Source organism: Nanorana parkeri, unplaced genomic scaffold (genome assembly GCF_000935625.1).
Source record: "Nanorana parkeri isolate BGI_ZX_2015 unplaced genomic scaffold, ASM93562v1 scaffold1420, whole genome shotgun sequence".
NCBI lineage: Eukaryota > Metazoa > Chordata > Amphibia > Anura > Dicroglossidae > Nanorana > Nanorana parkeri.
The window spans coordinates 169,152-184,492 of record NW_017307688.1 but is presented as its reverse complement, the minus strand read 5'-3'; the positions used below and the strand labels follow the sequence as shown (position 1 = coordinate 184,492).

The window sequence follows — 15,341 nt, the reverse complement described above, 5'->3', positions numbered from 1 at the left end:
TCAACCTCAGCGCTTGGGTCTATGAGGCCTGCAGTGCTTACATCCAAGCAGCTTGGAAGTACAACAGGAGCTGCCCTGATGCATAATGAATGGCAGCCTGCATGATGGGAGGTTCCCTTTGAAGCAAAGCAAGGTTTAACTGCTTTAACCCTGGTAAGAATATTGTGTCCAGAGTCTGGTTTTAAATATGCAACAGGAGCATTGGAAATACTCAAAAGTGGTCTGGAACCTCCAAGAGAGGACCAGAAACAATGGTAGGAAGGCCTTACTGCTAACAAGAAGCCAAGTAGTTAACTTGAACTATCAAAAATAAAGCATTTGAGTGGATTGACCCTTTAAACAGAAAGCCAGTCAGAATTAAAATAAATAAAATGAGGTTGTATCTGCTTGGAATTCCATTCCATTGCTGAGCTAGAACTTGCTCTAATTGCCGGTTGGTGAATTTGGGCATGGTCATGTTTGGCTCAGCTGGCAGTCTTCAATGGCTAATATTGTCCTGATCACATATAGAAATGTTGGAGTTACAAGCAGGGCTTTGGGGTTATGTTAAGCCGCAATTCAGTGTGGACTATCAGCAATTGCATCCAAATTCAAACCGCAGACACAGGTAAGACCCCATCCTTATGTCTTAGTAACAATCTATATCTTCTGACTGGAAGTCTTCCAGCAATCCACAACTGCTGTGGATCAACAAGCCCTAGTGCACCGCTATGGGACTCGTAGCTTCCAGCCGACTGCTTGTGGATTGCCCAAGCCTGCTGAAGCTTCCATTTGCTTATTTGAACATATTAATCTGAAAACTAAACTTCCTTTACACACAAAAACTAAACTAAAGTCAGCAATTTTGCAAAAATTCCCGATTTTATCTCGGGTGATGTTTCACCTCTTAAAAGAAAAAAAGTCTGTCAGGTCAGCGAAGGGTTAAACGCTTCACAATAACACCCCCTGTTCTGACTGGTAAATGGTAGGTGGGCTATACATATGTATATATACACAGATGGGGCCAATGTTGGAGGGAAGGCAATGGATTATCGGAATGGCGTGATAGCGGGCGTTGTAATCTTCGTTTTGAATCTTCCGGCAGAGGCACATGGAAAGGATCAATCCCAGGAGCTGCAGGAAAGAAAAACAAAACATTGATTTAGACTCGGCTTAAATAAAACCCATTTAGAGTTACATCATGTCAAAGCACCCAATACACACAGTATGGCTCAATTCACAAAGCTTTACATGACGATAAGGATCTTTATTATAATTATACAGTATTTATATAGCACCAACAGTTTGTGCAGCGCTTCACAATATAAGGAAGACATTACAATCACAATACAATTCAAGACAAGGGAGGGCTTACAATCTAAAAGGGAGGGGCCAGTGATACATGAGGAGGTGGCTGCGTGGGGATGAATTCTTTAAGAAATTGATATTTCAGTGGTTAGGTTGAGGTGGGATAGGCTTCCCTGAAGAGATGAGTCTTAAGGGATTGCCTAAAGGCAGTCAGTGTGGGAGATAGATTTCAGAGGATGGGAGAGACTCTAGTGAAGTCTTGGAGGCGAGCATGGGAGGAGTTGACAAGGGAACTGGAAAGCAGGTGGTCTTTTGAAGAGCGGAGAGGACGGTTAGGGTGATATTTTGAGACAAGGATTGAGATATAGCCGGGTGAGAGTTGTGGATGGCTTTGTAAGTGGTTGTTAATATTTTGAATTTTATCCTCTGGGCAAGTGGAAGCCAGTGCAGGGATTTCTATTAAGCCGTGCTATTGTAAACTTCAAATGTCAATGAAAATAACTGACACTGGTTTTTTTAATATAAGTATCCTTATCCTGGTTGTAACGCTCACCACTCCCGGGAATCAGTTTGGATTGCCTGCCCAGTGTGTACTGTATAACTGTGTAGCTTCCATGATTGGTGCCCACTTAAAAGGCTAGGCCAGGCATGGCTCGACTTTTGAGAAATGGGCTGTTACAAATCCTTGTCCCCTGTGATTCCAGTATTCACCTGCCCCTGTGTGGCCATTGTCTCCAAATGTTCCCTGCAAGCCCGATGCCTCCAAGTGTGCCCTGCATGCTCGACGCCTCCAAGCGCGTCAGGCCTCTCCAAGCGTGCCCTGCATCTCCAAGTGTGCCCTGCAAGCCTCATGCCTCTAAGTGTGCCCTGCAAGCCTCATGCCTCTAAGTGTGCCCTGTACGCCTCGTGTCTTTTAGTCAGGTAACTATACAATTGAAAGCATTGTTATATCGGTTTGAGAAAAGGTGCAAAAAAAAAAGAACCTTTGTGAGCTGATAACTTCCTGTGCACTCTTGCCTGTGCTGACTCTTACCAATTACATTATTTCCAGCTATACGAGGACAATAGAAGTTTTTAATGGCAGGATCACCAGGTGAAAATAAAGTTTAAAAAGCTTGAAAAATGAAAACTTTTGCAGTCACCACATTTAAGGACCGGTACAATATACAAAATCTTTGTATTTGGGTTTAGATACGTGTTGTTTTTTTTTGAGTTACATGGCTGAAGGTGTGAAAAGCGAGGCTGCTGTGCATCATTCTGCCTGTAGGTGGCACTCGATGATTTACTATTCAAAACATGTGAAGGCATTTAAGGGGAGAGACAAAGCGCCTAATGCAATGTGTTGTAACTTACACACAGCCAATCAGAAACCAGCTTTTGTTAGCCTGTTCCCCTGAAGTTGCTGACTTCTGCCAAGGGATGAGCAAAACAAACTCGGCAGACTGGGATCCAAGCCTGAGCTGATCTGCAGATAATAAACCTGGCCATGCAATCTACAGTCTGATTGTACCATCTCTATTGAATCTACTTTATATTTGCTAACTCCATGTAAGGTGGTGGCCTCTCTAGACAATTCTTTCCATGTGTATAGAACCAGGAGGGAGTACTTCGAGGTACTACACAGGTAGATCTAAGGACTCCAGTCAATGTGAGTTTTCCTGCACAGAAACAGAGAAAAATGATGGCAGAAACAGACCACTTGTATTAAATCTGACCTTTATTGCCTGAGTATAGATATGTTTGTCCCAAGCATATTTAACTTCACTTACTGATGACTCACGGCCTCTGCTGGTGGTCTGTTCTCACCATCAACTACTCTTTCTGTAAAATAATACCTACTAAGCTTAGTATTGAACATTCCTCCTGCTAGTTTGAGGTCATGTGCCTGTGTTCTTGCTCTCAGCTTCATACTGGAAATTGTGCCCTCCTAAACCTTCTTCAAACCTTTATGTATTTCAAGATTTCGGTAAAGTCCCACTTATTTCCTCAAGGCTGTACATAATTCATGCAGTCACTTCTCATATGTTTTATCCCTCTTTAGACCTGTCACCGTTTTTTTGCCTGTCTCTTGACTCGTTCTATCTTATTAATATCTTGTTGAAAGTGAAGTCTCCAGAAGTCAACACAGTATTCTAAAAGAGGTCTAACTAAATATCTGTGTAGAGGAATCAGGACTTCCTTCCTCCTGCTGAAGATCCCTCTAGTGATAACTAAAGATCTATATAGAGGAATCAGGACCTCCTTCCTCCTGCTGGGGATCCCTCTAGTGATAATAAAGATCAATATAGAGGAATCAGGACCTCCTTCCCCCTGCTGGGGATCCCTCTAGTGATAATAAAGATCTATATAGAGGAATCAGGACCTCCTTCTTCCTGCTGGTGATCCTTCTAGTGATACCTAAAGGTCTATGTAGGGGAATCAGGACCTCCTTCCTCCTGCTGTAGATCCCTCTAGTGATAATAATGATCTATATAGAGGAATCAGGACCCCCTTCCTTCTGCTGTAGATCCCTCTAGTGATAATAATGATCTATATAGAGGAATCAGGACCTCCTTCCTCCTGCAGGGGATCCCTCTAGTGATAACGAAAGATGTATATAGCGGAATCAGGACCTCCTTCCTCCTGCTGGAGATCCCTCTAGTGATAGCTAAAGATCTATATAGAGGAATGAGGACCTCCTTCCTCCATGCAGGTCTAATGTGTTTTTCATATGGACGTAGCTATATTCACTTTCCATGGAACATGCAGTGGTTGATAAGAACGCCCATCAACATGATCCATAAAGAAGGTTGTAAATTACATGTCATTTTGACCAAAGTGCAACTTTGACCTTCAGAAGTTGGCCACAGCCATTTTTCCCATTATCAGGTACTGAAATGAGCACAGCGCAGGTTCACTTTAGGTTATTTTGGAAACATCAGCGGCCTTTACCTCGATAACAGCGACTCCCACGCACACTCCCAGGATGACTCCCAGGTGGTCCTGCAGCCAGCTATCCCCTTTTTTCTCGCAACCCTGAAAGAGAAGGAGACATTTAGACACAGCAGGGAGTGGCCGCGTTTCGCTATCATTGTGTTCTGGAACATGGGCAAGGCTTTCTGTAAAATAATCTGGCATGGATTTCACCTACACAGGTCAACAAAAAGAGTTTTGGAATGTTTGGTGTATCTGATACTTCTACAAGGTGGAGAGCAGATTTCGGTCTAAACCTGAAGCTGAACTCCGGCCTTCCATTCAATCTTGCACAGTTGTACCTCTCCTGGACTGAAATTGCTTACTCTGATTTCATTGCACACTGTGAGCTTAACTGTGTCTGCCAAACATGTGGACAGTGGCAGACAAAATCAGCAAAAGGGCCCACGTGCGCTACCAATATTTCCTCCCCTTTCACCTTGAACTAGATCCAAGACACTTGGGAGCCCATTCGCACCATGTGCATTGCACTGAGTTGCTCAAAGCAAGCCCAACATAATGTCAAGGTAAAATTCATTGCTTCCCATAGACCCAGTTGGTGCGCACTAAGCAGTAAAGGAACATGCTGCAAACACGACAATGTAAGGGGTCCCAACATTTGACTTGTCCTACATCTAGTATAAATGGGCCCCTTGTCCACCCCCAACAGCCCTTGTGCAGTTACACTTTCTACATGAATGGCATGTCCATCTGTCCCCCGTGGGTAGGTGGTCACTTACATTCTGATAGAGGTTTGACACGGTGGTGTTACAAAAGCCATAAGAAACATCAGAATTCTGAACGCAAGAGCAGGGAAAGGTGTCCGTGTTGTTGGCAACAATTTCGTTGTTGGTCCAGTTCTGGTAGCTCTTCCAGCCGCAGCATTTGAACTGTAACCAAAATAAAACCATATTAATAATAAAGTCAAATAAAGTAATTTATATTATAGCGTCTAATAGTCGAGAAAAAGGGGACCTGTACTCAAATGTTTAATATCAGAATGTAGTTGCATGCAGCGGACTGTTATGATCTGGTGTGCGTTTCCCTCTATTGCACTATAGCCCGAAGATCACAGTGTTTTTATTCAATTTAAATGGAGTGGTTTACTTGAACCATTCTGAGTCTTTCTTTTCCATGATATAGAGATATATCTCCATCAGAGTTCTGAGTCACTGTGTGATCATTCCACTACAACTTGGACGATTCCTTATTTTACCAACGATCCTGTTTGAAGCTATTAATTTAATTGGCCACTTGCTCTGGCTAGTGAATGAAGTGCGGTGATTCCCACTATAGGGTACATCCATACCTGTAACGGGTACTGGGTGCACAAGATGTCTCAACCTGGCAGTGTGTAAGTGCATTGTGACATCCTACTCCCTGTGGGATCAGAGGATCTGGGGAACGCTCTTTACAGCTAAAAGATGGTGCTGATGTTATTAGAGCACAGTGGATACATTTATACCATATTGTGACACATTGTTACAAGTATTTGGCTGTAGTCTGGAAGCTATTTTCTGTGAATCAGGGCCGGTGCAGACCTGAGCGATCCGGGGCGTCCGTCCTGGGATCGCGCGGTTGTGCACAATTGCAGACAGCGGTTGTCGCGCGGCCCAATTGATTTCAATGGGACACCTCCGCGCGGCAATCGCAGAAAAAAGGTACATGTACGCGACGTGCTGCTGTTTTAGCTGCGATCGTGTTTAGATGCATTGGCGGAATCTGCCCAAAGCGACTAAGGTGCCATTAGGAAATAATGGCGCCCACAGCACGATCGTCGGTGATGGGCAACTCCGCGACCGCACGGTATCGTGCACGGATCGCCCAGGTGTGCTGCGGCCCTCACCTCCCAATCTTGCACGTGAACACTATTTCATAGCTAAGTCAACGATCACATGATCAGGAACAGCTCTGATCGGTTCCTGATTGTTGGTGGAGACCAGAGCTGTCAGAAATGAGTGTCCGCTGCTAGGTCTCGACAATTCCATGTCCAACGTAATACAATGTGTCCAGCTTACTGCTACTGTATCTATAATCACACAGAAAAAGTTAATACAAATAAAAAAAAAAGGGCTATTTATTACAAAGTGTAGGCAGACAGGATCAGAGCAGAGGGGAAGCATCAATAAACAGGTAAGTTATTGGGAAGCCTTTTCTTCCACTTTAAAGGGGGAACTTAAATTGACATTCCCTCTGCACAAGCATCGCGGAGAGGAACATTAATGTAGGCAGAAAGCATTTAAAGCACAAGCTATAGCAATAGTAAGCTGGACACACTGTGGTAAGCAAGTCTACAACATGGAACTGTCAATCAGTGCAGGCACTTTGCACTCACATTGTGCTGGATATAGTCCCATGTGACCTCCGCGTTGTCGTTCACATCGTCAGTCGGGTTGTAGGTCACAATCAACTTGTCAATGATGGTTGACATCTCATTTTTAAGCTGAAAGAAAAAAAGGACACAGAGCATTATTTATTTATTATTGGTATTTATATAGCGCTGACAATTTATATAGTGCACATTCACATCAGTCCCTGCCCTCAAGAGCTTACAATCCAAGGTCCCTATCCCTCATGCATACATAGGAGGGCCAATTTAGACAGAAGCCAATTAACCTACCAGGATGTCTTTGGAGTGTGGGAGGAAACCGGAGTACCCGGGGAAATCCACGCAAGCATAGGGAGAACATGCAAACTCACATGAGGCTTTTTTGCTTTTACATGTTGTCATGGACATAGAGGGCACTGAAACTTAAACTGGTCTCGATCCCGGGCAATTCAAACTCAGCATATCAAGGTAATCAGAGCAAATGTCAGCTCAGTTACTATCGGCAAAAAATGCATGTCATAATTTTCAGCAGATTCAGGCAGCTGGATGTTAAATGCAGATCTTATATTAAAGCGCTAAAGGTTAGGATGTGCTGCTTTAGTGGCCAACTGGTAGGGCTAGGAAGCAGGATCAATAGTAGCCAACCTTGTTGTTTTTCAACAGAAATGTGGTACAGAAGCAGTGCTAAAATATAAAAAGTACATGTTAATGCTCTATGGGGGGCTGCTCTTATGGCGTATGCCATTACCCAGTTCATCTTTCTTACCTGTACCCCCTATGGACTACAGACATTTTTACATTTAAAAATGCATTTCAAGTATGATGAGGTCAGATAAAGTGACACTAAACTCAGGAATTAAATCTTAAAAATACATTCAAGTACCTTAACTATTAACAAAAATGTATCTTATTTGTGTATCACTCAGTTGTAGATCCTCCAATCATCTCTGAATTGGTGCCGACACTGTCCTTCCTTCTGGAGGGCGGCTACTTTTGTTCCTCATGGTCTCTGTGTGTTTTGTAAAGTAGTCACCGCTCCAAGCTCACCCCCGGGATGGACTACAATCATGTTTAGTTTACTAATTTGTATTGAGATTGTAGTCCATCCCGGGAGTGAGCTTGGAGCGGTGACTACTTTACAACACACACAGGGACCAGGGGGAACAAAAGTAGCCACCCTCCAGAAGGAAGGACAGTGTCGGCACCAATTCAGAGATGATTGGAGGATCTACAGCCGAGTGATACACAAATAAGATACATTGTTGTTCATGGTTAAGGTGCCTGAATGTATTTTTAAGATTTAACTCCTGAGTTTAGGGTCACTTCAGCTGACGACATCCACACGTTAAAGCTTTTTCCTTTGATCTGCAGATGAATGAAACAGAGTAGCTATAAAACTAACACAGTTACTTTGTATCTCCCCATCTTACATCTGTTTATAAACCGTGTCAGATGGCCTGTTTTTTTTTGTTTTTTTTACAGCAGCAGAGCAACTCCCTGCTGTGCTGGCAGGTCTGTGAGGGGGAACAGCAGTAGGATATGACATACTACATACGTCCTGTGTACTTGATGAGGTTTGTTTTTGGATGTGTGTAGTATGTCCACTATCAACAACTGGTTAAATAGCTTTGGTAGTGTCACAGTTTCATTTTGAATATATAAAAGTCTATTGTGTGCTTGGCTCTTGCACAGATTTTGCTTTTTTTAGATCAGGCACGTTACCGCATCTAAAATCCAGTGACAACGTGACTTCAAACCGTATGATAACCAACAGAAACAAGGAAGGAAAAGCAAAATATTCCTGTTCTTATTTTACAGAATATTAGTAGCAGCTTCCCCTCTCATTCTTACAATGGAATGTCCCATGAGATCATGTCATGGTACAAAGAATTCTTGACATAAAGGGATATATATCATCCATTGTTTTGGTAGAGGAAGCTGCTGAAGTAAACAAGGGCATTAATCAGTAGTTTCTAACATGGGTTTTTCTAAAGCTTTTTTTTTCCAGTAACAGAAATAATCTCTTTAGAATAAATGAGCAAAGTCCGGGAACTCACCCCAACCACGTGTATGTCCAAGTGTTACCCAAATTTGTCCCCAAACCTCCCTCAACCCCTCTAGATCGTGTGACATCAATACTTTTTTCCCTGTAGCTGGAAACAGCTTTGTGACATCATCACCAGGTTTGTAAAATTCTTGCATAATGACTAAGGCTCACCCCCTCCCCCCCCCCAACTACATCTCCCAAGATCTCTTTTCTTAAACACAAAATATAGGCAGGCTCTTGGGAGTCAAAATAGCAGCATTGTTTTGCTGGGAAAGAAATCAATGTATGCATGTGGAGAGGGACAGAGAGGAGTGGGGAAGGGTAGAGTTCTGCAGTCCAGCAGGAAGGGCTGACAAGGCTGATTGAGATTTTGGTAAAACAAAGGCACTGTGTTGTCAGCAGGGGTGTCCCGAGGCCGGGTGTCATACAGTCTCTAGACCGGGTGACACCCCGCCGTGTCGTCATTTGCGCATGCGTGGACATCTGATAGACGACTGCCATCTTGGTGATGGACGTCGGCAGAGAGAGGAGGGGACGTTCACGGGGCGGGATGAGGTATGCCGCCAGGCCCCCTCCTCTCTCCAGACACTGTAAGGCTCTTGCTGCATGACCGCGTGCCCGACTTTTTAGAGGGGTGACACCAAAATGACTGTCAGTCATTTTGGTGTCACCCCCTCCAATGGTGGCACCAGGGTGTGGGCCACACCCCCCTTGTGACACCACTGGTTGTCAGCCTGAACAAGAGGTACAGCTCACTGGATTTCTGGCACATCAACAGGCATTTTTCTCTACTTATAGCATTTTTAAAAGGGATAAAACATGTAGAAATTTGCATGTATTTGACAGATGTAGTGAATATTTTTTTACCCTGACATACACTTTCATTCTGATTGGTCACTAAGGGTTCTTGTACTTTAAAATTTGCATATTGCCCTATTAAGTAAGGCCATTTATGAATGATGAGCAAGTGTTCCCCTTTTTATCCTTTGAAAATAGAAAGATTGCGCATTGGCCACGTCTTGGAAGGCTGCAAAGGCTTGTAATTTAGACAAGACGAGTCACAATGTCATCAACTGCACCAACCACCCCAAATTTTGGCTTTATAATATACATGCACAATGGTATCTCAGACTAGAAGACAGTAACCAGAACGAGGGGAAATAAAATCTGCTTACCTCTTGTCTCTGGAAGTAAATGAAGACGCCAACGGCTACCTGGGCAATCAGTATAAGCAGCAAAAATATGAAATACTGAAACACAAAAAGAGAGAATGATGTATTTTTCTCTATGGTGAGGCTACATTGGTACGTGACACAAGAAGCTGGGAACAAAAGGAACAACATGACATTATTACTGGCAACTGAGTGGCACAGAAAACAGCCAATAGTGTGCGAGAATGAGGGAAATGTTCTATGCTCTGGTTACACTTCAGTAATTATACAATGTATTAGACGTAAAGCAAGGGGGCGGTGGGGTGGCAACATCTTTGTAGCAAGTGGATTACATAGAAGACAACAGAATGTGAAAGGAATGCCCTGTTGGTTACATGCTGCTTGACCATTTGTGTTTATCTCTACTACAGTACACACAGCTAAAATGTGGTATATAAATGTTAACTAAGCCTATTAATCTTGATTTTCACTCCTATCATTAAAAGGAGAACTATGGGGTCAGGGCTTTTCCCCATAGTTCTCCTTAGGGTAATGGGAGGACACAAACTAGCGTCCTCCCGTTACCCTAGGCTCAGTATACCGCGAGCTACAGCTAGCGGTATACTGAGACGCCGCAGCCGGAGCAGATCCCGACATTGATGTCGAGATCCGCCCAGCTGCGTGAGTGACAGCTGGCTCTGCCTATCTAGAGGCAGAGCCAGCTGTACCCGCCCCCTTCCCTGTCCGTTCCGCCAGTCAGCGCTGACGGATCGGAGCGGGGAGGTGGGAATCCAGCCCCTCCCCTGTCATGGCAGAGAGCCGTGATAGGATCGAGAGGTGAGCGAACGCCGGTATGTGTTCGCTCACCTCCCGATCTACTGAGCCGACCTGTGACAGTCTCATTGTCACAGGTCGTCTAGAACTATGAGGGGAGTGAAAAGCAATCGCCTCATAGTTCTCCTTTAAACAGATGCTCATTGGCATGAAATATCTCAAATTAAACATGATGTAATCCACTCAAGACATACCCATTACCTCTTCCCAAGCCATATATATGCATACTACTTTGCTCAATCGGGCATCCCCAGCACCGTGACTGCACGGTCATCTAGCAATGACTTGAAGCTGATGTGATGGGCTGCCAACCACATGGTCACTGTGATACCCAATAACAATGATCAAATGATCAAGAAAGCCCATTCACCTCTCTGCAAAGAGATCACACTGCTCTGGCATTGCCATCCACTTAAAGGCCTAGAGGGGCAAGCAGTAAGGAGTTGCCTTATAATACCTAAAACTGGTGGAGAAAAGATTTAACCACAAGGGGCATAGGGGCTTTGTTTCAGTTAGAGCGGTTAAAGTCTGGAACTCTCTGCCACAAGCAGTGGTATCAGCTGAGAGTACTGAATCATTCAAAAATCATTTAGATACCTTCCTCAGAGACTGTAACATACAGGGGTACAGGTACTCTTAAACACAAGGTCACACAGACACTCGTGTACACACAAAGGTTGAACTTGATGGACCTGTGTCTTTATTTAACCTCAGATACTATGTAACTATGGAATACTCTGAATTCTTTGTACAGCATTGCAATACACATTGAAGAGACATTGTCATGGTGTCTTTCTATGAGTCATAACAGGTCTCCATCAGCCCACAGCATGGCCATATTGGATTCTGAAAACTGAGGCTCTCCTGTGACACTTAGGAATGATGATGGAGCCAATGTACACTCTCTGCCACATACTCACCAGTGCCAAGAGACAGCGGACTTCATTCACAGCTCCGATACATCCCAAGAATCCCATGATCATCGTGACCCCTCCAATTGCAATCAGGATGTACGATCCGACATTTATCGAATGGGACGAGTTCTCTGTAAACGGAAAATAAGCAATCACTCACGTGAATGTCGCTGGCGCCCTGCTGGATTTCAGTATGCATTATATACTATGCACATGTCAGTTATGTTTTTGTCTGGAGAAGGACTTCTGTATGTGTTTCAGTAGGACCATATAGGCACCAGGAGGCTATAGAGGCACCAGGATTCCTCATATACTCACACATGCATCTGAGCCCTCTGTGTTTTATAAAGTGACACTAAATTCAGAAGTTAAATCTTAAAAATACATTCAAGTACCTTAACTATTAACAACCATGTATCTTATTTGTGTATCACTCGGCAGTAGATTCTCAAATCTCTGGATTGGTGCTGACACTGTCCTTCCTTCTGGAGGGGGGCTACTTTTGTTCCCCATGGTCCCTGTGTGTGTTGTAAAGTAGTCACTGCTCCAAGCTCACTCCTGAGATGGACTACAATGTCATGTTAATATTTTTAATTTATATTAAGATTGTAGTCCATCCCAGGAGTGAGCTCAGAGCGGTGACTACTTTACAACACACACAGGGATCATAGGGAACAAAAGTAGCCCCCCTCCAGAAGGAAGGACAGTGTCAGCACCAATTCAGAGTTGATTGGAGGATCTACAGCCGAGTGATACACTAATAAGATACATTGTTGTTAATAGTTATGGTACTCAAATGTAATTTTAAGATTTATCTCCTGAGTTTAGTGTCACGTTAAGATTTTACAGCAGGTTGGGCTTAGGTTTCTTTGCAAAACAGCAAAACTGCATGTTTTGCAGTTTCTGAAAATACCAAATTGGGGCCAAAAATTATGAAATGTCACAGAGTCCATTAAACAGCTGGGGGGGGGGGAAAGGGGGGAAAAACAAATTTAAAGCCAAAAACATTTGTTTTTAATTTATTTTGCATAGAATTGGGAGGGTTAGAACCACCACTGGGGAAAGGTCACTGGACAGAAAGTGATGGGAAATTCAAAGCTTGTCAGTTGTCACCAGAACAGGATTAGGGGGGAGATCATCCAATATGGACACCAGGATTGGTGACCTTCAATAGAATATATGCAAGAGGGGCTGGAACTTCAACACTTATTCATTAAAAAGAAAGGAGAGTTTAATTATTTGGCAAGCCAACTCGCTCTTGGTAAGGCTGCTCATGGTTGCCCGTTGGTGAGAACCCAGAACGTGACTCAAAAAACATTCGACAAAAGTACCAAAAGCATTTGGTGACAGAGTCTAAATTGCTTTTAGGTGACCATAATATGATCACATATAACACCCAACATGTTTCGGAAGCCAAACACACTCTACCTTCATCAGCGCTTGGTATCTCTGACAGGGCTAAAATGGACTCGGCAAAGTAGATTACCAGATATATCTGTAGCTTGCCGGTTGATGAGAATTCAATCAACTAAAATATACCAGTGTCAGCAAAACCAAACCAAAGGACAGGAAGTCAAAATCTGACCGTTGTCACTAGGACAGAATTAGAGGGAAGATCATCCAATATGGACACCTGAACTGGTGACAACTCTCTAAAATGAGGCCTTTTACTTTGGAGAGATTTCCTCTCCCTCCCCATCAGAGAAAAAAACAAACAACAATGGTTTTAACTATTACCTTCTGTATTCAAAATAAAGTAAAAATGTTTAGCTTTAGATATACTTTACTAGTTTTGATGCCACTAAGATACTAGAACACACTTACGTAACACAGCTATGAAACTGGACTTGTCCGCGAGAATCCATATTCCGCAGCCAAGGATCACCGCTCCGAGGATCTGCGGAGAAAATGAATCACTGTGAGATATCTGAAGTTTTGTTTTAATGTAGTCGATACAATAATCACCCGCTGATATGGTGCAGAGATTTCCTTTAAGGCTGTGAATAAATAATCTGCTTATATGTTGCCTTCCCTTGTTCTTCACCGACACACTAATGCTGATTCCAATGGTGACCCTGTTAACCACCAAGGGTTTCCCTCAGTTCGGAAAACTTTCCTCTCACTTACTGTTGTGGAAATCAGACAGGAAATGAAGGGAAATCTCCCCCAATGAAACACAGATTGCAAATAAAAGCTGTCAGGGGTTATAACTAAGGATGCACCAATACCAATACTAGTATCGGTACCTATACCGAGTATTTAGGCGAGTATACGTACTCGCCCAAATGCTCCGATAGTGGTACTTCCGGTCAGAGGAAGATTTGCCTCTGAGCGGCAGTGCCGAGGGAGCCGCTTTCCTTTGCAATCAGGAAGCCGGGCGGTGGGTTATGACCCACCTCCCGGGTTCCTTATTGGCAAGGAAGTCAGATTCACTTGTTGCTAGGCAGCCTGGCCTCCTAACCAATCAGGAAGCCGGGTGGCACGTAATTACCAACGTCCCGGCTTCCTGATTGGTCAGGAAGCCAGGTTGCCTAGGAACAAGTGAAGCTGGCTTCCTAGCCAACCTGGAAGCCAGGAGGCGGGTCATGATGTGTTGTCCGGCTTCCTGATTGGCTAGGAAGTCAGCTTTACTTGTTCCTAGGCAGCCTGGCTTACTGACCAATCAGGAAGCCGGGAGGTGGGTCATGATGTGCCACCCGGTTTCCTGATTGGCTAGGAAGTCACTTGTTGGTAGGCAGCCTGGCTTCCTAACCATTCAGGAAGCCATTCAGGAACCTCATGATTCACCACCCAGCTTCCCAATTGGTCAGGAAGCCAGACAGCCTCGGCAAGTGAAGCCGGTGTTCTTTCGCTAGAACACCGGCTTCAAATGCAAATCAGGGTCATGGCACACTTCAAAAACAAATATTGGTACTCGATACTCGAAAAACCGGTATCAGTTCAAGGTGCAAAGGTTTTGGCATCAGTTCTACTTAAAGTAGTGGGTTGGAGAGTTATGTTTACCGTAACTAACCCTGTGTGTACCGTGCTGGCAAATCTCTATCCATTGTAAGCTAGATGTAAACACTGTCTTGTCCTACAAAGTGTCAAGGTTTGGGTGATACATTGTATGTTAATGTACAAGATTGATCAATCTGTACGTTATCTGGAAAATCAGTGTGCATCAAACATCCCCCTGCAACCTCAACACCCACTGTTAGTATTTCCACCTTTACTGTCAAATTTGAGAAAACCTCCCATTTACAAATTTGACAGTAAAGGTGGAAATACGAACGGTGGGTGTTGAGGTTGCGGGGGGACGTTTGGTGCACATTGACTTTCCATCAACTATAAGTCAGCATTGCTATACGGTCATCGTTCCTCCCATGTGACAGTTTCACTTTAAATAACCTAAACACAGTAAACCGATACTAAATGGCTTTGTACGGATTACTGCACTTCGCACATCATCGATGCCTCGTGTACACACCGCCTTTCCGAATGAGCCGGTTTATGTCCTTTTACTCAACAAGTTAATCTTAACAGTATGCGTATTTCTCTCTCATTCTTCTACTGTCAACACGTCACACAGACCGTCATCTGTTTGAGGAAATTGCTGAATAGTTCATAGAGGTCCATCACAGACCGGACCAACCCGTCCCGCAAGATCAGAGAGGAACAAAGGGGAAGGGCGACCCTGAAGGCATTGCAACCTGTCGGAAACTAGAGCAGTTCTCTTTTTCATTTGAATAAAGCAGGCCATTGTAAGTCCTCCGGCAGAGTTGTAGATTGTCCCAATCTCTGTAACTGGCTGCCACTGGACAGCTTGGTCTACATTTAAGTGTGTG

The 15,341-nt window shown here is 43.9% G+C and overlaps 1 protein-coding gene across 1 annotated transcript in view; it reads right to left on the bottom strand.

Moving 5' to 3' along the window:
• Positions 1-930: 930 nt before the first annotated feature.
• Positions 931-15,341, bottom strand: part of CD82 (CD82 molecule) — a 59,662-nt gene continuing 45,251 nt past the window's right edge. The window contains exons 3-9 of the mRNA XM_018569892.1: positions 13,339-13,411; positions 11,521-11,645; positions 9,791-9,865; positions 6,575-6,682; positions 4,980-5,129; positions 4,219-4,302; positions 931-1,113 (exon numbers count right to left, since the gene is read on the bottom strand). Coding sequence (XP_018425394.1) covers positions 931-1,113; positions 4,219-4,302; positions 4,980-5,129; positions 6,575-6,682; positions 9,791-9,865; positions 11,521-11,645; positions 13,339-13,411 — 798 coding nt within the window. The remainder of the gene's footprint in view (positions 1,114-4,218; positions 4,303-4,979; positions 5,130-6,574; positions 6,683-9,790; positions 9,866-11,520; positions 11,646-13,338; positions 13,412-15,341) is intronic.